This window comes from Festucalex cinctus, chromosome 8, assembly GCF_051991245.1.
Source record: "Festucalex cinctus isolate MCC-2025b chromosome 8, RoL_Fcin_1.0, whole genome shotgun sequence".
In the NCBI taxonomy this organism is placed as follows: Eukaryota; Metazoa; Chordata; class Actinopteri; order Syngnathiformes; family Syngnathidae; genus Festucalex; species Festucalex cinctus.
In genome coordinates, this window is record NC_135418.1 from 16,675,399 (window position 1) to 16,700,871 (window position 25,473).

General features: G+C 37.3%; 2 protein-coding genes across 2 annotated transcripts; both read right to left on the reverse strand.

Annotated features, from left to right (window-relative positions):
• Positions 1-6,480: 6,480 nt before the first annotated feature.
• il10 (interleukin 10) lies at positions 6,481-8,917 on the reverse strand. The gene is made up of 5 exons (XM_077529248.1): positions 8,536-8,917; positions 8,403-8,462; positions 8,115-8,279; positions 6,920-6,982; positions 6,481-6,839 (listed from the first exon to the last, which is right to left on the reverse strand). Exons 1-5 carry the CDS (start codon positions 8,704-8,706, stop codon positions 6,729-6,731), a joined length of 570 nt encoding a protein of 189 aa, XP_077385374.1. The 5' UTR covers positions 8,707-8,917; the 3' UTR covers positions 6,481-6,728.
• Positions 8,918-21,098: 12,181 nt separating this feature from the next.
• il19l (interleukin 19 like) lies at positions 21,099-23,007 on the reverse strand. The gene is made up of 5 exons (XM_077530437.1): positions 22,797-23,007; positions 22,656-22,718; positions 22,410-22,550; positions 21,408-21,470; positions 21,099-21,233 (listed from the first exon to the last, which is right to left on the reverse strand). The coding sequence occupies exons 1-5, from the start codon at positions 22,938-22,940 to the stop codon at positions 21,138-21,140; spliced, it is 507 nt and encodes a 168-aa protein (XP_077386563.1). The 5' UTR covers positions 22,941-23,007; the 3' UTR covers positions 21,099-21,137.
• Positions 23,008-25,473: the final 2,466 nt, after the last annotated feature.

Sequence of the window (25,473 nt, forward strand, 5' to 3'; positions counted from 1 at the left end):
TCACAAGGACGTCTGTCTGTCCAGACAAAAACGGCAATTGAAAAATAGCCACTTTCCCGAGTATGAGAATCCCTCGAGTTCCCCCACGAAAGAGCTTGACGAAGTGGCTGGAGGAAAGTTTGGGCTTCACTACATATTCGCTGGCCCATGACCCGACACCGGATAAGTGAAAGAAACGGAATGATTGTTAATTGTAACATGATTAAAGGTATTTTTAGTTAATTTGTTCAGAATGACGTATCAAACAGATAGACCTTTACATTGATCAATAAAAGTAGCTCTCCATTTCAAAAAGGTTGGTGACCCCTGAGATATTCAGACTTTCCCATCGTCTCAGGCTTAACTTACTTACTGGAATACCCCAGTTGTACAATCTGTTATTAAAATTGGAGAACTGATCTAGCTTACATTGTGCCAAATCACGAATCCCGCGCCTGACGTCATTAAACATTAAACAATGCAGACAAGCGTTGTCATTAAAGGGGCATGAACGCGACGGACTATCGTGTGGGAAACACTCAAAGGTTGTTTTTCTCGCTTGGGAAACAGCACCTACCGGTACTTTTGGGATTTACGAGGCAAGTTACTGAGCTACCCTATCCGCTTTCACTGCTGTAAATTGTGACTAAACGTGACTGTTGGCATGGATAGTGTTTCTTATTTGGCAGCTGTCCACAGTTTGTCAACAAAGCGCATCAGCTGCCAACTAAGCTGATGAAAAAGCCCACTGACATCATCAGTCAGACTGCAAATTGAGGATCCAAACAGCCAGGTTTATGTTATGTCATTATTTAGCAAGATTCCTCATCATACTGTCCATCTAAATATCAACTACATGTTTTTTTTAATATTACTTGAGTCCATGACCCTGATGTGTATTAATATGTGCATACCAGGACGTCTTGAACTGTTAAAGTCACATTCTCAACTGCCACTGTCAATATTACAAGGGTAGTTGATGAGATATCTTAATCAGATTCATTTTATTTTCATCAGTGTTTATTAAAGTTTTTAGTCACGGTATAATTTTGGGTTTTAGATAATGGAAGATAAACTGATGTTTTTATTCTGTGTTGATGGAAAGTAAACCCCTATAAAATGTCTGCTCCTCAAGAAAAGGCACAATGTGTATCCTATAATATTGTATATGTATTTTGTTATATATAGGGAACTTAGAAGTTTGGGAGTCTTTAGATGTTTGTCACGAGTGTGCCAACAGAAAAAAAACCCAAACCTGCCAATTGCCAACCCTATGATTGAGTCATGTCTGTTGACATGTGATTCTTAGTGTTACAAAAATGTTTTAAAAAAAATATATTAGGCTGCATTTATGTTCTATATGCAGCTTTCAGAAACCCCTCGTCTCATGTAATAGATGTGACTCAGTATGACGTCAGCAATTTTCTGCGTTGGAATTTTTAATTTTTTTGTCTGTGACATGCGACACTCAGACCCAACTTGTGACAAATCCGTTTTTCACTGTTGCTCCAGAAATAGACGCATTTGTGTCGTAAAGCGATTGTGGTGGAATTGAGTCAACTTGGGACATTAGCGTGTGGGTTCCACCAAAATTTTCAAACATACATCTGTCGCCAGGTGCAAAGTAGTTTTCCTGCTCTGAGTGTGACGAGAGCAACAGTCATCTCCCGTCCATGCATGTCTGTCAAGTGAGGAAAATGGGGCTAAATGAGGGCCTCAAGGGGAGCCCCCAGAAGTTGACCCACCCAGTTTGCTCTACAATTAGCAAGTCAAATCTGGAACTTTTTTTTTTTGTGTGTGTGTGTGGACAGACATGTTAAAAGTGGGACCTGCAAAAATTAATGTAATATACATACCAGGTCAGTATGAGCAGCCTACTTTGTAATAGGGGTGGGAACCTCTGGGTACCTCACGATACGATATGATATGTGATAAATAACGATTATGTCACAATATGACGATACCGCGATTACCAATATATTGGTCAGGTAATAAACCCATGATAATCTCCGATAAAACTAGACTAGACATAAACTGATGTTTTTTCGATGAGAAAATAGTTTCTTTTTGTTCCATCACTGAAACACAATATTAAAACTGGTGTCTTCTTCACAGTGAGTACTTTAGTGTATTTTCTTTCAACAAATAGAAATGTCTTCTTAACAGAGACCACTTTCTGTGATCAAATTTGTGTCTTTCTTAAACACTATTGTTTCATTTTATAAGCTGTGACTTAATTTTTTTGTGCAACGTCGAAATAAATAAATAAATAAATAAATAAATAAATAAATTTAAATAATTAAAATTAAATTAAATTTATTAATTAAATTTAATAAAAAATCCAATTAAATCAAGATGAATATTCTTCAGAAATTGTGTGCTTCAAAAAGCCGAAACATAAAATATGTTTTAAAACTTTAAAATTGCTCAAAATACAGGCTGGGGGGGTGGGGCTTTAGGAAAAAATCACCACCAAACAAATAAATAAATAAATAAATAAATAAATAAATAAATAAATTTAAATAATTAAAATTAAATTAAATTTATTAATTAAATTTAATAAAAAATCCAATTAAATCAAGATGAATATTCTTCAGAAATTGTGTGCTTCAAAAAGCCGAAACATAAAATATGTTTTAAAACTTTAAAATTGAAGATATAATACACATTTTTCATAAAAACGTATGCAAAACCGAGTCAGTTGCTGGACGGATAAATGTCTTACACAAGTAAAAATAAGCTCATGAATCTTCTTCGCCTGAAGACTTGCGTACATTTCCCCGCCACTCTTATAAGGTGCTCCCCCTAGCGGCCTGCCACGTAATTGCTCAAGAAGTAAAGAACAATGGAGTTATAGTGGCTGTATATTAACTACAATTATCACAATACTTGCGTAGGCTTTTCGATAATCTATCGGGAGACAAAGTATGACAATTTATCTCAGTATTAATATATCGTCACGCTCCTACTTTGTAAAGAAACCCAACTAAAACCTTAGTGTACGAACAATGTAGAATAAACTTGTTTTCGCAGCAACTTGAGTACTCCATTAGACTACCATTTGGACTTACAACCAAATTTAGGTAATGTTGTTGCTGTAGGAAAGGAACTCTGTACTTATGTGTTACAGTATGTCCTAAATACTATTTTTATAATTGCTGTTATTGTAATACAAACATGGCTCAATCTACCGGAAACAAATGTCTTGTGTGTTTTTTCATACTTGGCCAATAAAGATTATTGTGATTCTGTGGTAAACCAAGAAACACCCTGTAAAGGCAAAAGCAGCACCAACTTCTCCTGATTGTTATCTACAACCACATTTAGGACAGCCAGTTGGTATATGTACAGTATGTGTTAATGTGCTGTTGTTTGTTGTAATGTGAATCGCGATTCAGTACATGATTTACACAAACTTGAAAGAGTGCTACCATGTGGAACGATTGAGGTCTGCATTTAAAAAACACCGTACACTTATATAAAAGTTAAAGTTAAAAAAACAAACAAACAAAAAAACAATGAAGGTGTTCTGTTGAGTCTTAAGGGAGGTCATGAAAAAAAGCAATGTGAAGTCACGGTTCTACATTATTGTGCACTGGAAACTGCAATGGACACTTGGCTGGCATGCCTTCTGTTCTCACAGATGAGCGTTTTCAAAGAAGGGTGGTGTATATTTTTAGATCTGCTGCAAATCTGCGATGGCTCATGCTCTAAAATAGTGACCCCAAAGACAAGAGCAAGGCTGTCACGTGGCTCGTGAGGTGGTTACACATCTTGGTGCTGATCATGTTAATTGAAGCGGTGCGCCATTGTGCTTCTCATCCACCGATTCATATCCGCTCATGCAGGAAGCAGCGTGACCAACCTTTGACTAAGTAGGTCAAGTAATGACACAACATTTTGCTACCATGCAGTATTTCACATAACCTAATTGTTATTACCAAATTTCTGGAGAAAGATTCTGCGTCACATTAATTAGGATGAAGGGCGGTGTACTGTACTTTGTATTTATTTGCTTGACCACCTCAGATGATGCCATATATAGTCATTTGCATTGTCAGGAAATAGTGAAGACTCGATTTTTAGACAATGATAAGTTACCAGAGAGAAAGTGAGTCACTCTGTACTAAGTATTGGCGGCAAAAAAAAAAAAGTTCATGTTCGTCATGGTATGGTCATCTTACCTCTATAGTTGCAGTGGACGTTATCCATTAATTACCTCCACCTGATCATAGGTTCCACTGTAGCCTACATACTGCTGTTTGCAGAAACATAAACAGAAATACCCACAAAACGTTTTCCAGTCTTGAACCGTTCAAGCTCGAGAGTGCTATTCCAGTTTATGTCTTACCAATTTTTACTATTAAAAGGAGAGTTGCGGTTTACATCAGCCATTCATGCTTGAGTACAACAGGCGCAAACAGGTGGCAAATCGTTTCCCAAGAAACCTCATAGAGAAGTTTTATCGCACATCCATCAACTGATGGTCTCAGTCTAACCTCATATCACCACTGCCACTTTCACAACTGCATCCAACACAAACTGTGTTACTGTCAAGCTCTCTGCAGCTTGATGATGACGTGGACTGCCAATGTATGATGAAAACTTTAATCTATACTGTAAACCACAGGTGTCAAAGTCCGGTCCTCGAGGCCCTTGATGAGGTTTCCCTCATCCAGTACAGCTGATTGAAACGATCAGCTCATCAAAAATCAATGTGTATTTTCATGTTTCAGTTTATCCATCCATCCGGTTTCAGTACCGCTTATCCTCTTCAGCATCATGCGGAACTGGAGCCTATTTCAGTTGACTTTGAGGGAAAGCAAGACTAAACACTGGACTGATCACCAGTCAATCACAAGACACATATAGAGACAAATAACCATTTCCACTTACAACCACATGGTTACTGTTTTCAGTATGAGAAATCACAAGTCACACCATACTAAAAATAACTGGGAGAAAATGTTGTCCATGTGTGGTTCATAAAAATTGATTGTGAACGAAAGCATCCAGTCAATGCACAAGTGGATGTGAGCTAAAACTGTACAAGCATGTTAGTCGATGCATTTGAATTCAGGTGATGCTAATTTGGTGTCATGTCTGGGTTAAGTTTGAGTTCATGACCTGTTAAGTTGGGAGGTCAAGTGTCTGTTTTGAACTGATGTAACCGTGATATAACCATCTAGTTTCAACTGGTTTTAGGCTCGATGATGTTTGTCAAGGATCTTTTATGCTATATGATGTTTGTTGTTGTTGGGAGCAATCTGTAATTACTGGGTTAACAGCCAATCAGAGAATTCCATGTCAGTACTAGTACTCACATGTCTAGCCACAACCAATGAGATTGATTGACTGTCTATTTAAGGGTCTGAGAATTGTGTGTTTTGGCTGGATTGACATCACTCCGTCACGTCCGTCGGTCCTTTTTTTCCAGACTTTGCAAGTGGAATTTCAGAGTTCCTGGTTTGAACTCAGAAAAGTCCGACTTATGACCAGGGCTGGATTGGTACAAAAAAAAATCGTCCCTAACAGTAGTCATAGTAGCAGTAGTAGTAGCGGTAGCAGTCGCAGCAGTTGCAGCAGCAGCAGCAGTAGTAGTACTAGTAGTAGTAGTAGTAGTAGTAGCCAGGGCAGGACTGGCATAAAAAAAAAAAAATCGGCCCTGGCATTTTGACTTAGCTAATGTTTCAGTGTGCTATCAATATTTGAAATTGATTAACGGACCGGTCCCTCTAAATAATGTGCCAGTTTCTTGGGGCAAAATGTAGGAAAATAATCGTTTAAAATCACTGCATCGGCCCCAAAAGAGGCCGGCCCACTGGGCATCTACCCTGTGCGCCAGATGGCCAGTCCAGCCCTGCTTCCGACCATCCTCCATAGCATAATGCTATTCTTTGATCACTAGATGGTGCTAGGAATTGCACACTGGGTCTTTAACAGCCAGTTAAGTTCTACTGCAACATAAACACTGTCAGCATGGTTTTAAATGAGTGATCAGAGGAAACAATTCACTTATTAATCAAACAAACAGAAGCAGGGTTAGGTCAAAATGGACCAGATTCATGCTTGGTGCATGTGACCCCCTCTCCAAATGATATTAATAATAATCAATACTCCATTTTGATTGCTGTCAGGAAGGCATTCATTTATGCTATATCATTTGGACAGTCAGTTTACATTTGGTGCTCTTTGATGCAGAACTAATAAAGCCACCTTGGTTTCAGTTTTCAAACCAAACATTAGGACATTTTTTTTTTTTTTAACCCTGTGTGACTGGCATTGCACATGCAAGTGCTGTGCAGGTTCACTTACGATAAGTTCAGATACATGCGGTGGTGCTTCTGCTGGTAAGTGGAAGATATAGGTCACGTTTGAGGTTATTGCATCAGCATGTTGGGTTTGCACTTAACATGTATATGGTAGTAGTGCAGAGTGTGATGATGTACTCAGTTCTTATACATACACAATATATCAAGTGAAAATTTTAATGTTGGCAAATTCTTTATTTGTTACAAAGTGAAAATAAATAGAAATAAGAAATACTTCAGCCGACACATTGGACTCAATATGATTCCAAAGCAGACTTTAAATAGGCACGTACAGTATTGTCCATAAGTCCAGCAGACTTTTGTCACACTCAAGCTGTAAAAAAAAACTTTTAATGTACACAACTATCTCTTCTTCCAGAGATGTGCAAGTTCACATTGATGAGGGTCAGCGTGTTTTTTTTTTTTTTTTTTTTTTTTTTACAATGACACTGCAAGGTTCCTTTGCCGTTTCGAAGCCAGATATGTTTCAATGTAGTTAAAGAGCACGTCCAGCTCACCCATGGCCTTGTACACGCCTTTGTTCTCCATCTGAAGATAAACACAAGGCTGACTTTAGTACAATTAAAACTGCACGTATGCGAGAAATTCCCAAATGCAGGAACACTCACCTGGCTGTACGTCGTATTCAGTTGGATGATGTCAAACTGCTTCTGGCAGGCGAAGTAGTTCCTCTGCATGAAGAGCAGCGATCGTTTGTTATTTATTTAACATGATGAGTTCAATCAGAGCTCAAGTCTGCAGACTTCTACGAGCATGCACTTCACTTGACTTCCCCTTTTACAAGTTTGGGATGATGCACGTAATACGCTGCTTCTTTTTTTAATGCGTCATGATCCTTCCAGTGAGGCACACGAGTGACTTCTTCCGTTTTTTTTTTTGTGTGTGTCATGCTCATGCATGTGCCTCATCGTTTGGAGCGTTGGGGATTTAACCCACAATTAGGACGGGAGTTTTTTTGTTTGTTTTTTTGCTATGCTAAAGGGTGTTATCCATGCATTTGACAACAGAAACTTTATTTCATCCGGCTCAATACCTAAACCGGGCAAAAGGCATATGCTTCTGGGTCATATGATCGGAATTGATTTACATGCATATTGCATGAGAGAAAACTTTAAATGGACACATTTCTAATAATTGTAGAGGCCCCTCACAGAAACTGGAAGCCAGGGTTCCATGACTTATCTATCTATCTATCTATCTATCTATCTATCTATCTATCTTTTTTCCTCTCCATTTTTACATTTATTTAGTAGTCTGTGCTTTTAATTTTACTTCAAGTAGAGGTTTAAGCACTACATCTTGACCAAGGTCTTTTTTGACACATCTTGACTTGTGCTTATGAGTCAGAGTGTGAGAGTTGCCTAGCCGTTGCCTTTCTGATTACCACCAGAAATGGTGCGCACATGGACGCAGAAGACGACGCGTAATGGGCGCGTAACATCTCGGCACGTTTGAAGTGGAGTACAGTCTTCCCTCGCTATAACGCGGTTCACTTTTCGCGGTCTCGCTGTATCGCGGATTTTTTTTTAAGTGCAATTTTGCATATTTTTTTTACAGTAATATACCCATTTTATAAAATTTATGAAGGTTTGAACATTATTAATGTTTGAACATGAGAGAAATGTGAGAACATGTAAATGCCTCAATGAGAAAAGTGTATGAATTGTGCGGTAGGGGATTTTAGAGCCTTAAAACATTTATAAGAATTGTAAAACATAAAGCTAACTACTTCGCGGATTTCATTTATTGCGGGTAATTTTTTTAACCTAACCCCAGCGGAAAACGAGGGAACACTGTACTCACACATTTGGTGACATCTTTCTTGAGCTCGTGAAAAATCAGCTGGATGGACTCCACAAAACGTTTCAACTCCTTGATGTCCTCCGGAACGCCGGCGATGGCTGCAGGCAGAACCGTGGCCAGGTAAAAGTCCAGAATGCTGTTCATGGCGTGGCACGCAAACGGCGTCTGATCGAAAAAATAAAAAATAAAATTAGAAGAGACTCGTGTTGTTGGTGATGTTGTTGTTTTTGCATCATGCTCACGATGTATGCAGCCGCAATACATTTGATATAAAAGAGAGGAGCTTACTTTAAAAGAGTCTTCGATAGTCTGGTCCAGCAGCGCAGTGTCCAGGTCATCATTTGCTTCCTGTGAGGTGGGGGGACGCGTTATAGTCTGCACCTGCTCTCTAAGAGGACGTGCATCGACGGCTTGTACTCACGTAAAAATCCCTGATCTGCACGTAGTCTTCTCGCAGCCTCCGAAGCCTGCCGGGGAAGCTTTCAACAAAGCGACAACATTGGTTGTTGCACATGGGACTGCACCACACTGTGCTGAGTAGAGACAGGCCGGTCAGGAACAAGAGGAGGACCGAGAGACGGCTGGTGCTCATTTTGCTGAAAGTTTGTTGGCTTTTCGGTGGTTCAAGAGACCTGCTGGAAATGGCTGCTTATTTCTGGAGGAATCTCGCTCTTGTTATATAGGCAAATTTGGGCTGGGTGGGAAGTATGAAAAATTGCTTAAACATGCTTTAATGCACATGGGAAAATTCACCCCCTCCACTCATACATTACACATGGGGTACTCCTCCCATTACATAGATTGGTGCAAATTGGTGTCATCTTCAAATGTCTCTGGGGGGGAAATCTGGGGTGTCCCTAGATTTCAACATTACAAGAAGTCGTTTTATTGTAATCTTTTGTTGAAAAATGTACCTTTGTACTTTGTACTGACTTGACCTTGGCTGCTTAATATGGGGTTTACACCAAATTAATCTGTTTAATAAAAGTAATGATCAGTCTGTAGCCAAAATCAACTCTAAAGAATACGATCACTATAATTCATCTCATACTGTGATAAAACAGTATTTTATTTTAGGGGAAGATCTTGATGATGTACTTGACAAATTTTCTTTAATACTTAATACTTAAAGATTTGCAGTAGCCTAAAGATGAAGTCAGCCCCAAAACCTACGTTACAATAATATGTTCTATGTTGCACCACTAGTGTAAACATGACATTGTGATTAATATTGTGTTTGTGAAATATGAGTTAAGCAGCAAAATCCACCTGTTTTTACCCATCTCAGGGGGACACTATTTTGGAGTCGACTGAAAATGACATCATAGTTACTCAGGGCTCACCTGTTTTTTTTTTTTTAAAGCTGAGCTGTGATTGGTCGTTACCTGAGCAACTATTATGTCATTTTCAGTCGCGAGCATGTGCCAAAATGTTCGCCCTCTGAGATAGATAAAAACAGGTGAATTTTGCTGTAATTTTAATTAGAATGTCAAGTTTAGACAAGGGGAACATACAACATATTATTGTAAAGAATTTTTTTGGACTGACTTCCCTTTAAGGCAAAAGTATGGCTGACAGCACATTAAAAAAATTTACAATACAGTCGACCCTCACATTACAACCAGACCATAATTTGGACAATGCAAAGACCCATTCAGGATACCTCAAATTACAACAAATTAAACGCAGGGTTGTCAAACTTATAATAATACACGGGCCACTTAAACCCGAATTTGATCTAATGGGGGCCTAAAATAACTACAGTTCAAAATTTTATAATATATATTGTTTTGTTTTTTTTTGCTGCAAATAATACCATCAGTTTGTAGTGCAATCTGAAATTTATGAACAAAATTGAGTACAACATTTTTGCATCATATCCTGAGTAATAGCCACATTTCTGGATTCAAATTTAGTAAAATTAAAATAAAAAAATCAAAATTAGCAACAACAATTAATTTGAATGGAAAAACTGCAGTTTGTGTTCTGTCCTCACGGGCCAGATTGGACTCATTGATGGGCCGGTGCTGGCCCACGCGCTGTATGTTTGACACAATACACTAAGGCGTCACTTGAGACTTCAGTGACCCAAGAAATTAGCGCTTCTTTTGCTCTGTGTAATGGTCTTTTGTGGCTTTTTCTGTTTTGTGTTGCAACACTAAAGCCAATGGAGTCTGGAAGGAATATCGAAAGAAGAATGTGAGAAGACGATCATACACATACACCACAAGTTTCATGAAGTAAGTAAGTAAGTAAGTAACTAGCCGCTGTCTCGCCATTTTTCTCGGAGGCAGTTTTCTTGTTTTAACATTTACATCACATTAACTTAAATTAGATTTTTTTTTTACAATTGGAATTTTAAAAATTGAGATTAGAAAGTTGTTCCTACTTTTATTGTTCCAACCATTTGTCGTAATGTTTACAGACAACAAATTTGTGTTATGATTACAGTCGGTATTTTTTTTATAATTATGCAAAAGAATGCTAAAATGTTGAAAGTGTTGCCTGTACTAAAGATGTTATGATGGCAACAGTTTGACCCTTCAACAGTTTAATCTATGAAATCGAAACAAATTAGATCAACCATCAATCACAATGGACTGCATTCACCCTTCAAGGTTCTACTATTTTAGAAATGACGCATACACACGTGCTATATGTTTTTCTTTCGTTTTCCACTCTATGGGATGTCCCGTCCTATTGTCCCGTGTCCCTGTCCAAATAGCCATCAATATTGGGTAACTTTGGTATTTTGGAGACGTGTTTGAAGTCATGCCACTGTCTGTGTCAGTCAGGGTCAAAATTGTTTAATAACCTGCTGACACTTGAGTCACACATAGAGTAAACTTATCCCAAGTGGTTAGAAACACTAACAGTAGGCACTGTGGTGACCTCAAAATAGTCCAGAGAAAATGTTACGTTTGTTTTCAAAAATCAATATATTGCAAAATCTAAAAAATGTACATGGAGCATTTGCTAAAAGGACAAATGAGGCAAACGGTGATGCAATGGCCTGAGAAATGTTGTGACGTTCCGGTCGAGTCATCAAAAAAATAAATAAAACAGCAAATTTTAATGTTTGATTTAAATGTAAATATTCAAATGAGTAAATCGTTGGGTCAAGAATTAAACAAGGACAATTTGTATTATTTTTACAGCACATTAATGAATATGAAATTAATCATTCAAGATGTTATTAAAGTTTAGACTTCTGTCATATACTTACCATTGAATAATTACATTCCATTTTCAGTGGCTCAACAATATTTGAACAAAGTGCACTAATTGTAAATACAACAATTCATACTTTTGATACTTCAGTCATTCGAGTGCAAAAGGAACAAATGAATTATTGACATTTTGTCTAAATGACAACAGATAAATTATTGACATCTCTTCAAAAATGATACACTGTTGGTGGGAACTTTTTCTTTGCTTTGGTAAGCGCAAATGCCACACTGTTGAGTCAGTCGCTCATTCTCAGTTTGACTGTTGAAGAGTTGTGGGGAGAACTCGTATGAAGCGTATTCAGCTCCAAACAGTCAAAATGCTGTTTGTGGAAAAATGGTCAGGGGTTGTGGCAAATCAACAAAGCTGGCGAAACACCACAGGTTGAACCACACACAAAATAGGAGGCCTTTATGATGAGGCAGCGTCACGGATAGACGAGGAGACAACAGTTGTCGTTATTTCGGTGGCTCTGACAGGAACTATCCAAGTACTATCCTTACGTATACATTTTGGGCATATATGCTGTGGTATTCATTTAAACAAAAAAAAAAAGTATTAATGAAAATAATAAATGAATAAATGAATAAATGAATAAATGAATAAATGAATAAATGAATGAATAAATAAATAAATAAATAAATAAATAAATAAATAAATAAAGGTCAGTTGTTAGCTTCTTTATAGATTTACCAGACACATTATTGTTATCAGATCTGTAAACCCTAACACAACATTTTTGTGAAATATCTAAACCTGAAAGTATTTGCCATTTAATATACTTTATGGTTGTGTCCATGGGCAGCCATCACTAAAACAATTATAACCCAAATACAGTATGCCTGGAGTAGTTCAAGCATATCCGAATGAGGACAAAGGATGCAGAAAGTTGGGTGTTTTGCATTAGAACAAATGTGGGGATGTGTTGATTAATAGTATCAGTTTATGAGAAGGCCCATGTTTGTATTTTTGCGCTTGTGTAAATTCATGCGTTGGCGTGGTTGATAAACAAAAGTCATTTTAAGCTGTGAGTCACAACGTTTTCCTCCACAACATATTCATCCAAATTTCAAGAAACCTTATATTGGGGTTTTCTGAACTCAAATTGCAATTATGTATGTATGTGTATGTAACCTTGTACCTCCAAAATCATCACTTTTCATGAGACCCCAAAAACGTCATTTTAGTTCAACAATTAACATTGCATCATGAAAGGCTTTAAGAGTAGGCTACAGTGTGTTCTTTTTGTGCCTCTAAATCTGCTGAGAATGTGTGACTCACGTGCATATTTGATGTAGCAATTGAATGGGAACACATGATTACGTCACTGGTAACTTTAAACATTGTGGTTGTATGTTTATCTAACAAGTGTTTCGCCCGTGACTTGTTGCAGGTCGGATATGCTTTGCACGCTTTCCACCTTCTTGTACGTCATGCTTACTGTACGTTCGCTTGTGTGGCAGATTTCATTGCATATGTAAAGTAGTTTCACATGTTTGATTAGCGGCGGCACGGTGGTTGAGTGGTTAGCACGTCGGCCTCCCAGTTCTGAGGACTCGGGTTCTAGTCCAGGTTCTGGCCTTCCTGGGTGGAATTTACATGTTCTCCTGTGCCTGCGTGGGTCTTCTCCGGGTACTCTGGTCTCCTCCCACATTCCAAAGACATGCATGGCAGGTTAATTGGGTGCTCCGAATGGTCCCTAGGTGTGCTTGTGAGTGTGGATGGTTGTTTGTCTCTGCGTGCCCTGCGATTGGCTGGCAGCCAGTCCAGGGTGTACCCCACCTACTGCCAGCTGAGATAGGCTCCAGCACCCCCCGCGATCCTTGTGAGGAATAAGCGGTCAAGAGAATGGATGGATGGATGTTTCATATGTGCAAAATAGTTTTGAGGCCATGAAGAGGTTAAAATGGTCAACAAATAGAAATATAATAATAATACTAATAGATGTGTGTGGCATAGTTCTCTTGTCAAAGAATGTTACTATTTTGCCATATGAGTTTATTTTATTTATTTATTTTTTTTAATTGCAACACACAATAATTACAACAAAAGCCATTCTTAAGGATTACAGACCAATAGCTGAAACACATAAAAATAATAAAATGCTAGGGGGTGAAGTTTACAAGGAAATATTAAAATGTTTACATAAATTGTACATCTTAATAGCCTTTTGGTTTTAATGGACTCAATGTACTGTTTGATTTCACAATGTAACGCAACAAAATAAGTTTTTCTATATAAAAATTTACATTTATGGATGTAAAATTTAGCCATAAGAATGCTGAGATTAATCATATAAATTTCTTTGTGTTTTAAATTACTTCTTTTAAAGTCATAAAAACCAAACAGTACATCTTTCCAAAACAGGTCAAAATCTCAATTAATCGTTTCAGCAATAAATTAACAGATGTCACTCCAAAAGCTTTGGACAAAGAGGCAGAGCCAAAATAAATGAGTCACAGTTTCGACCTCCACAGAACAGAAAGTGCACTTCTCATCAATATCTTTCTTGAATCTTTTAACAATATGAGCATTTGAGGGGTAAACTCTATGAATCATTATAAAAGAAATTTCTCTAATTTTGTTCGTTAACAAATAATGATTGGGTAACAGCCAGACTCTTTTCCAGTCTAAGTGTTCCACATATTTATTCCAGTATGACATCACATATGGAACGTCACAACTTCCCTTTTAAACAAAGGCCTAATAAGTTTGTTGTTGTTGTTGTTATTGCAGGACAAACAAATCTTCCCAATTGTAGTGTCAGTCAGAAATGGCAAGGTTAACTGCTCGTTTTTGACCTAAATAACATACAAATACCAGGCGATATTGCTCCGAAGACATTTGCATAGTCTCTTGGTGACACAGGAAAATTATATTCTTGTAGAAATTCACAGTAAAGATGACCAGACCTGTTAAACAACTGAGCAACAAGTATAATAGTATAATATCATTATTAAACCACTGTTCAATAAAGAGGGATTTGTGCTTTAGTAAAATGTCCTTGTTGTTCCAAATATAATATTTGTGAGGTGAGAAATTATGCTTGTATACAAGAGTCAATGCAAGGAAGGCCAGATGGTGGAATTTTGTGAATATTATAGTTACAGGTAAAAAAATAAAATAATATATATATATATATATATATATATATATATATATATATATATATATATATATATATATATATATATATATATATATATATATATATATATATATATATATATATATATATATATATATATATATATATATATATATATATATACATATATATATATATATAGTAAACCTCCCGGTTTTGACATAATGTGGAAAAGTATTACATTCCATATAGAGTTAGGGTTAAAAAAAAAAAAAAAGTGTTTCAACCAATTTATGTTAAATGTGTTGTTTAAAGTGGAGAAATCTAGAGCCATCGTTCTCTTGTCAAAGAATGTCGCTATTTTGCCATGTGAGCTTATTTGACATGCACGTTGGTACAACGCACGGCTTATGCACGTTAGTGAGGGGCGTGGCTTTGGTCAGAGACTTGAAGGTGTGGAAGGTGTCAAGACGCTATCGGTGACCCCTGCACTATCGGTGACCCGCATGCGCAGAAGATCGGCCATTTTGGATCGCCAACTACGGCAACTACTGGTGTCCAAACACGTTCACACATGCAAAATAAAACAGACATTTCGAAATTTACAGAAATGTGTTGTTTTTGTTTAATTTTACATTTAAAAAGCAGTTTTGTGCCCAATCATGTTTTGTAAGAAAGGTACATTTTGACACATACTGCGTTTTGTTTTTGTTTCTCTTCATGTGAATCTGAGTTTGAACGCATGGTGGCGCATGTGCTCCCAGGATTAAATGACGCTCATGGTAGTGAGCACACACATCGCAGACTTATTGTAAAGTACAATACTCACTATAATGAAATGAGGCCAAAAGTAAAAATGTTCATCTTATAGGATTTAAAATTATTAGTTACTTTAAAATGCATTAATAATCTAAATAGTTTTTTTTTTTAATATTGCATCGTGTTTTAACGAACGCGCACTACCACGCACGCATTTAAAGGTATTTGTTCTAGTGTGGTTGCCGTAGTTGGAGAGCTAAGAGGGCCGATCTTCTGCGCATGCGCATCTCCGATCGTGCAGGGGTCACCGACAGCGCCTTGACAGAAGGGAGGAGTGATGTGAGGCTATATTCAAATCTTGCTAGCTGTTATAAAACTGAAAACTCCCCCTTTCAATACATTCTAAGAAAAAAAGTTCATGAGAAGGACTTCCTCAAAAACTTTTTTTTCTTTCAGAATTGAGCAAGCGAATTGCTGTTATGAAATGTAACCTGAAACTAAGAGAGCTCTTTGTTTTGCTGAGCTAAGCTTGTGGGAGATGAAAGTTTCTCCTCGGTTTTTGACCTGGAAGTCATAGAGCAGTCTTTTCTATTCTATTCTATTCTATTCTATTCTATCAAGGTTTTTTTTTTTTATTTTAATTAATTTAAAACTTTCAAATACAAACAAAATAGGCACAAACCAATTTCAATCATTCAACACGCACATGAAGAGTACATACAAACAAACAAACAAACAAACAAACAAACAAACAAACAAACACAAACAAACAGTAGAACATAGGGCATTTCCATTTTAAGTAAAAGACAAAAGGGCAATGAAAAAAAAACAATTAAATCGTACAGTTTTTCAATAAATGATGCTAGTTTTGCTGCATTCTTGGCATTAATAAGTATCAGAGAATTATTGTAAGATTTCAGTTCCTTTTTCCAATGAGCAATAATTGGTTTTGTTCTAAAGAAACATTTGTGTATGTAGTGCTTACCTAGTAAAATAATATTGTTTATTCAAAAGTCAAAATTATTATTAAAGAAAAAAAACATGTTTAACATCTGTGATGGGATGATTACCAATCTGTATCCCTTTTGAACAAATCCAATGTTGAAAGTCAAGCCAAAAATTTTGAACATACTCGCAAAAAAGAAAAGATGATCCAAATCTTCATTGTTTCTTTCACAAAAACACAATTTCACACATCCATCTTAAATTTCTTCTTCAAAAGTTCTTTTGTCGGGTAAATATTGTTAATAAATTTAAATTGAAGTTCCTTTGTTTTTTCTGGGATGGGAAATTTCAAATATTGACATCTAATCGCTTTTCTATCTTCTAATTTAAAGTCATTATTAATATATGCACGTTTCGATGAACTAAATAAACGATTTAAAAGTAACTGGCTTCTAATAAATTTGTTGTCACATTTGCCGTTACAAAAATCAATACCATGAATGAGTAGAAAGCTGGGATGATTTTCGAATGTATCGATTTGATCAAGGTGAACATGCATACAGTAAGAACATGCATCTAGCCTCCGTTTTTTCCTATCTTAATATCTACAGTACATTTTACTGTTTATTGTTGACGTTCACCCAATTTTTAGGCCCCTTTGTAACTTTGTTTCGAAAGTTGCTACTATATGACTAAAGTAGTATTCTCTTTCTTTCCTCGAGCTTCTTTCAAAAACACAAAGGAAGTGAATCACTGTTTGTAAAGATGTCCACTTCTCTTGTGTATTCCATTCATCTGATTCATCAGCAGCCGGTGTTCTACAAATGGCAGTTTTAGGAAATGTGACTGTGTACACTTCGAGGTCACAAAGCGGTGTCGGGGGCGTTGTGGAAATAGTATTTTCTACTTCAAACGATGGCCGTCTACAGTCGTGTCATCATTGTCAGTAATGCATTTTGATAAGGTACTCCAGGAATACATATGCACTATATTATGAGTCATGATACACGTGCGTCAGGAAACTCCTGATAAACTCCTCGAAAGTTTGTTTTGCCTATGCATGTGACTTAAATATACTTTTTCACGGCTGGTGTTCAGTGCCTGGTTAGGAATCAGATCTAGTGTTTGAAATACTGAACATTTGTATGACTAAAGTGACAGTATGTGGTGTATAAGTAGATGGTGGTGGTGTATGTAGCAGCAACAAACAACAGTTAATTCAGGTCTAAAAGACTTCTGCTTAAAGACCTTGTTGAGTGAATTCAGAGATTTGTTTTTACAGTGTTGCCTCGCTACTTTGCAGTTCACTTATTGCAGATTTACTCTTGAGTACCCCAATACAATTCTTTGTTTATGTTGCTATTTTTTTTGGCCTTTTTTTTGTAATATTTGAGTAAATCTAAACAGCTCTTTCTGTCATTCAACACAATCTATTGCACTTTTAATATTTGGTAAATGAAGAAATGTGTATCATGATACATTACGAAAGTTGACATTTTCTTTTAATTCTTGTTAGCAAGTCAGTGCCCCTTGAGTGGTGAGCTATTTTTTATTTTTTATTTTTTAGAAGAGATCGCAGTTACTTATACACGTCTCATTCCTCCACCCCAACCCCCCTCCTCCTTGCACACCGTGGCCTTTTTTTTTTTTTTTTTTTATGTTAATTGAAGGCAATTAACTTAAAAAAGGCCACGGGTTTGCCCAGCTCTGCAAAAAAAAGCTTATTAGGTGACAGACAGTATTAGCGCGATGAAGGCGGGAACAACTTTTTTTGAACGACTTACTTAGCTGAAATGAATCTCTCTGTGAGGGAAACGCATACATACAAACATGTTTGAAGGTAATTGCTAAAAATGTGAAAAGATTTAGAATTACGCAATATTGAATTGTTATATACATGAATTGCGTAAAGGACCCCATTTTGTATGTGAAGACAGCCGACTCCATCCGTCACCAATCAAAGCTTGCTCTTCTCATACCCTTCAAATGTGGTGCACTCACATCTCACATGGAGAAATTTCTCAACTCAACTTTATTTTATATAGCACTTTAAAACAAACATTGCTGTTTACAAAGTGATGAACATGAACCGGAAATCGGTCATGCAGTAAAGAATAAGGCAAATAAAACAAGAACAAAATAAACATTGTAAGGAACTAGGTAAGTTAAAGAATAACTAAATAAATGTGTAAATAAATAAATAAATAAACAAACAAAAACAAGCATCAAATTTATAACACAAATACAGCAGACATCACAAAGCACCAAAACAATGCCGGCCCACCGGGCATCTGCCTATATGCCAGATGGCCAGTCCAGCCCTGTGGCCCCTCCCACACACCCCCACAGAGCTTGCGTATCTGTTTGCGTGCACCTTGATCAAATGCGGTTTTCACCTTGTGCCAAAAGTTATTTTTTGATCACCTTTCAGCCACCGATTTGTCACACGTGACGGGCTTACGTTAAGGGACACACCCTCACTACGCTCAGAAAAGCGTAGAGCAGTCTGCCAAATTCCCAAACAAGCGCAGCGAGGTTCGCACCTGCACGAGCAAGCACCGTCTACAAAAATAGAGTGCAGAGAATGAGTGTGGTGGCTTTACTTTAATTACTGTCATAAAAGCAATTTAAAAAGCATAGAAAAAAAGTTACATTTTAAATAACAACTAAACTAAATCTTTACTGCATAGCTAAATATAGCCTATAAACATGTAAATATAAAGAAAACGTGGTTGCAAGAATGATAACACGAACCCTTTGGAATTATCTAGATTTGTGCTTTTTGCTAGTCAGAAAATTTGCATCAAAGTCACAACAGCATAAACCCCCCAGTTGTGCTCAACAAATGCTACAAAGGCCGCTGGTTTCCATATTTTTACTGAACACAAAATGCAAACGTCAACGTGCTGGAAGGAAAAAGTATGTGTAAGAACCTCAGAATTTATTAACTGGTTGGTTTGGCAACAGTAAACTCAACTAAACGTTTCCTGTAGTCGCAGATCGGACCAGTGTGGCAGCACGTGCGCATACAATGGTTTGGAAAGGTTTTAGAAAGCTAAGAAAGATTGACACCACCTTGGGAACTTCACCCAAGGTAATAATTGCGTTAACAATACAATACAATACAACAATACAATAAGGCATTCACGTTTGTTATGTCAACAAGGAGAAGTGGTTACAATTATCAAAAGTTCGACATCAGTTTACTATAATTTAGTTTCAGCAAACAGTTGCGCTACCACACGCTGGGTTACAAGAGCCGGGTGAAAACAAGGCAACACATGCCATGTTCAATCTTGCTAGTTTGAGCCACTCGAGGCCATTTAAAATGTATTTATTTATTTATTTATTTATTTATTTATTTATTATCTGTCTATGGTAGCAATGCATCTATGCCCCGAAATGGCAAAAACAATCAACCATGATGTCACACCATAGTTTGTATGAGATTTTATCAATTGGTGTGTTGCACTTGTTTTTTGTTTTTTTTCCTCTCACACATAACGGCTTTTCCTCCCAACAACTCAACAAGGTCAAATTAAGTTAACATGTAAAGGCTAAAGTTCATTTTGGGGTCATTTAGGGTGAAATGATAAGTTTGTGAGTCGTTTCACTGTTTGTGTGATTTTGGTTTGTTGCTGTTTTTGCTTGCAATGTGGTGCATTTACATTAATGGCCGCCAGTGTTTATTTTAAGTTGGGGTGGAATCTGAGCGCGGCGGTCTGCATGAGGTAATGTTTGAAAAGGGGCGCTGCAAAATAAGGTGGGGGGGTGGGGCTGGAATCACCGTCAATATAATTATGTTGAAACTGGTTCAACTGCTAGCTTCTAAAATCGAAAAGTTAATGTAAATTGAAATGCTCGTTTCACATTAATTTAAGTGATAGAAGCAATCAAGTTTGCATTTGGTTGTATATCGGTATTTAATATTGTTTTTTGTTAAGTTTATTTTTATTATTATTATTATTATTATTATTATTATTATTATTATTATTATTATTATTATTATTATTTTACTTTTTTATTTATTTTTTTTAGTTTCCATGATCCCTCTTACCCCCATATTTTTTGTACTCAAGAGTATTTATGTTGGGTTATATGGTTAACTGTATGATACAGAGCAATTTTTAATACTGGTACTTTTAGAAGTGTTTTTACACTTGAGCACCCTCTGCTGTGCGGATCGAGTTGAAGCACGAGTATGTGTGAGCCACAAGTATGCATTGAGGCCTTCCTTACTCATTGTACTATATAGTACTCTGAATATTCTCTATGCGTGGGAATGCATGTTTGCATTACATTGTGTGATGTGATGAGATAAGTGGTTGTGGTTGTGGTTGCGCCGCTTCAGCCCAGTCATGCTTTGGTTTCACTTCAAGCGTACACTATAGAGTACGTTTTCTCAGAATTGGGCATCCCATCCAGGTAATTGTGAGCCATCAGTACTTCTTGTCAATAAGGGAGTCGATTGTCATAGAGACATCTTGCGGTCTTCTTGTATTAAGTCTTGTATTGTAATTGTTCAATTTGTTCCTCTATCATCATTACATGCAGACATTGGAGTGTCATGAAAAAGCCTGTCATTGCTATGAAAATAGTTTATTCAGTGATGTTGAAAGCTTGTGAGAACTTAAACAATAGAACAATTAACAAGTGCATTCAAATAAAATGTCACCCCCTTGTAAAAACGTGCACAAACAATATTTATCATCATCATCATCATCATGATCCAAAAACAAGTGGTAAAAATAAATGTATCTGCAACAATTGGCTACTGGATAATTTGTTAAATTGCATATTTTGGCAGGTGAACAAACAAACGTACTAGCCTGAAAAAAAAAAACGTCCTCCTTGCTGGAGTTAAATATTCATGCAATGAATTCAAAACATCAACGTATTAAATAAAGTGTATAAAAATAAAAACATTAAGTTAATTCAAGTATTATAAATAAGTCCGGAAATGTCAAACGTCACATTTAAATTAGTCTTTGCTGTCATCATTGTCATTCTGTCAGTGTTGCCAGGTCCACTTTATCCAGCCAGTCCATTAGCGTGTCCAACTCCGCTACGGCCTTCGTCGCCGCAATATCAATGGACAGCTGAGTTGGGGAACAACAAAGGCAGGGAGAGACAATTTTAATTTTGACCAGTATATTATTGCAATATGAACATATTGAAACAAATATTCAGAATCTAAGTAAACGAACACCTCCCGACAACTGACTTGGGATTGAAGACGGGTGTTGTGTACAAGCAAATGAAAGGACACGTACCTTGTCAAACTCCATTATTACAGCGTCGACTGCTCTGTTCGTGTCTTCGTTGCAGAGACAATGCTGAAGGGGAAAAGATGAATGCGTTAATTCTTTGAACATTTCTTCGATATCCTGCTCTTGCGCTGATTGTTCATGTAATACTTCTAATTCTATTATTTAATCAATTCAAAAATAGTTAATTGTAGATGTACTTTTAAAAAGTATCTGAATACTGCATCCATGTAAAAATGATTGGAAAGTCACAAATTTTCCCCCTAGATGTGGAATGACCACCACATACTGTAAGTGAGCCCTTCTAGTAGGACATCTTCATGTTACTTGTGAGGCAAAAATGTGCACTAGTGGAAAACTGTATGAAACTAGTACTGCTAGCAACATTCTATACTACGAGCTAATACCTAGCATACGTAGCATTCAACTAGCACTACCATTAGCCCTAGAAAACGTTTCATAAATACAAGACATTTTGAGCCCTCTATTCCATCAATATAATATTTTTTCTCCATTAAAGCCCTGACGTATATGATCTGACACATGCATTGCACGGATAATCCATTAGAGGGCAGTAATCACCCATCTGATGGCTTTTCCAGCGACCTTTCAAGATAACCCCAAATGAGATTGGAGAGACACCTACAGTATACTTATTAATGATGGGAAATGTTCTTTCTGATTTTTGTTTATATTTTTGACAGTTATAAATGTACAAATTTAAGGCATTGTTACCGGATGTATCAAATATGACACAAATCAAAAGTCATATGTGGAAGTTGATTTCCCCCCAAATTTTTGTTTGTTCGTTCAAAAGGACCAACACTGTAAATACTCTATATTTATAATATACAGATGTCAATAAGTGCACAGTTTTGCCTAGATATGGTACTAGTAAACCCTATTCTTTGCTACTAGTTCCCAGAATTCTCTTACTAGTGAAGACAAGGAGTACAGGGTTAACTGCACAAGTACAAGCTTTCCATAAATGCTGTTAAGCTCACTTACACATTTGTTGATATTCCGTATCATGGTGACAAAGGTGTTGGCTAGGGCGCTGGAGCTGGAACTATGCAAGGCAAAGTTGCGGAACACTCTGTTCACATAGAAGTGTAGGAGGTGGCGCACGAAGCAGCACGTCTGATCGACCTAAAAGGTTCAGTAGGTTGCATCACCACACATGTACATGGCAATGTTGTGTTTTACTCTTCTGTCTCATTTTTGAGCAACAATCATGCCTAGAAATAGACTCACCTGAACTTCTTCCAATTTTGCTCTGCTCAGAATGCTCACTCCAATCTCAGTGTCCACTATAATCTGACATAAACAAGATAGGATTGAATATCCACAGCCACTGTTAGTGTTTAATGGCAGGAGTACTGGTGACAAACGTACCGATCGTATTTCGGAGTGATGCGTGCGTAGCTCCAGCATGTCGACGCTGAAGCCGCAACTGTCGCTCAGCGTCAAGGTGAGCGCAGGTTCGGTCACAAGGCCGAGCAGGAGGCAGAGTGAGAAGCAGAGCAAGCTTGTCATCATTGCGGTCGTCTGGAAAAGAAACACAGGAGGCGTTTAAATTAAGCACGTTTAACTACAAAATAGTGATTAGTTGTCAGTAATGTTATTTTGTAAAGTATTTTTAAAAAACATTTCCAATGAATAATCATTTTAACCATTCTATTATAATTCATGTGAGCTATGTTATTTACTCTTAGCTGTTTCATCATAAAAGGCTTGTCATTCATCATCCTGCTAGTGATGCTCAGCAGCACTCACCTGTTCGTTCACCTGTATTCCGGAGGCGAATCCAAGGCTGTTTGTGTCTGTCTGCCTCCATGCTGTCTCCTCTTATAGTGCACTCTGGGGGATTTTAGCAACAATAGTAGTTTCCACACATTCCAAAAATCAGTAGGAGGAAGTGTCGAAACAGGTAAGTGCATACGAAAAAAGCGAAATGAATTAAAGTTTTCCTCCTCCCTCGGGCTAATATCACAATATCATGCCCAATAATTTAATGACTCATTCATACAGTGACATCATTCACCTGAGCTAATAGCCATGGTTCTGGTTCGGCAGCATAGCGCATCCAGTAGATTAGATAACTGTCGTGTTTTGGTCAAAGGCCAACATTTTTTAATGCAATTATTTATTTATTTTTATATATCTGGTATATATCAAGTTAGCAACAGTTTAACCCATACAATATTGTCTTATATGTTTGATATGCTTTGTTGCAAATGAAGATGTTTTGTTTGCAGAATAAGCAGTCTTGGGATTTTACTGCAGTCAGACAAGTTCAGATTGGAAACACCCAGTCGACTTGCTGAACTGCTAATTCTGCGGGATGAATTTTTCAAAAATTCACTCGTGCAGGAAGGAGTCACAAGCGGAGCTTTGTCGCTGTTGACTGCTGAGCTAGACGAGGCCAGCGTATAAACCACCTCATGCTTAAATGTAGCCTGGAACGACACCATGTTTTCACTTTTCACCTGTCTCTTTTTATTGTTCTTCTATTTTGTTTAGTCATTGTTAGATTGTTATTAAAATGTGGGTATTTTTCCTGAGTAAAACCAAATTGTAACTTCCTGCAATGCCACCAGCCCACTGGACAGGAAGGAAAAATAAAATCAGTTGTCCAGAAATAAAGCAAGCGTTGACAGGTAAGACTGCACAATAAAAAGGGCCCGAAGCACTTTTGTTATGTTGAATTAAACAAAAGGCCTGTGACGCCGATGCCAGTTAGAATCCTAATAATCACGGCCCTCTGCCAGCTTCATCTTTATTCATTCATTCTTTGCATCTAATCAATTCAGCAAACCACAACAAATCGTTCGCATCATGACACATTATAACTAAGAAAGAGCCTGCAATTACAGTGACGTCTACTTCCTAATGTCAGGAATTTTTGTCTCACACCACACAATGTTATTACACAACAGATGAACAATGACAACTATTTATTGTAATTCATACCCTTGTAGGAGAGAGATGGCTGCAGCATTATGTTTTGGAAAATTAAGAGGAAGCTGAAGAGCTTTAAGAGCTGCATTATTTCTCTTGGCCAGCAGAGGGTGACTCCCCTTGTGGGAAGAATTAAGAGAGGTACTGTACAAGACACTCCGAATTGTCCCTAGGTGTGCTTGTGAGTGTGAGTGGTTGTTCGTTTCTATGTGCCCTGCGATTGGCTGGCAACCAGTTCAGGGTGTACCCCCTCTACTGCCCAAAGCCAGCTGAGGTAGGGTCCAGCACCCCCCGCGACCCTAGAGAGGGGTAAGTGGTTAAAAAAATGGATGGATGGATGGATACTGTACAAGACTCTGGATATTCGTGGTAGCCGTTTTCAGATGTTGCACATCCCAAAAAACATTTTAAAGAATTATGTTTTGATTGTTTTAGTATTATTTTATATGATTTAGCCCCTGAAAATTAAGGTACAGTTAATCCCGAATCCACATTTGAGGAACATTTGAAAAGCATTGGGAAATAAATAAATAAATAAATGATAAAAGAAAAAAATTCTAATGCGCAAAAACAAAACTCTTCAAGAAGCATAAACATTGAGCCAAAAAAAAAATAAAAATCAATCAATCAATCAATCAATCAATCAATCAATCAATCAATCATACATTCAAATGCAACTCAAAGTGCTGAATCACATGATGGTACCCACAGACACACGCAAACCACAACATGTTGGGGCACAGAAGAACCCTGTAAGGAAAGGCACCCAGGAGGAGTTTGTCCACACTGAGAAGGATGACGGTCAACCACCACAGGGAGGAATGCCATCCCAGAGACCGCCGGCCCACAGTGACGGACAGACTGAAGCGAGCCACAGCTCCCCGGGGCCAAGGGCCCCCCGGGACAACTGCCCGCCCGCAGGAGAAGACCAGCCATCCCTCCCAGTGTGGAGGCTCCCCCATGAGGAAACACTGGAGGTAAAAAGTTAATAACTACCAAATCAAAACATTTAAACACTAAAAGAAAACAGTATAAAATAAATAAATAAATAAAATGCAAAAACAAAGCAAAAAGACAATATAAATTAAAATAGTTAAATAAATAAAAGAGG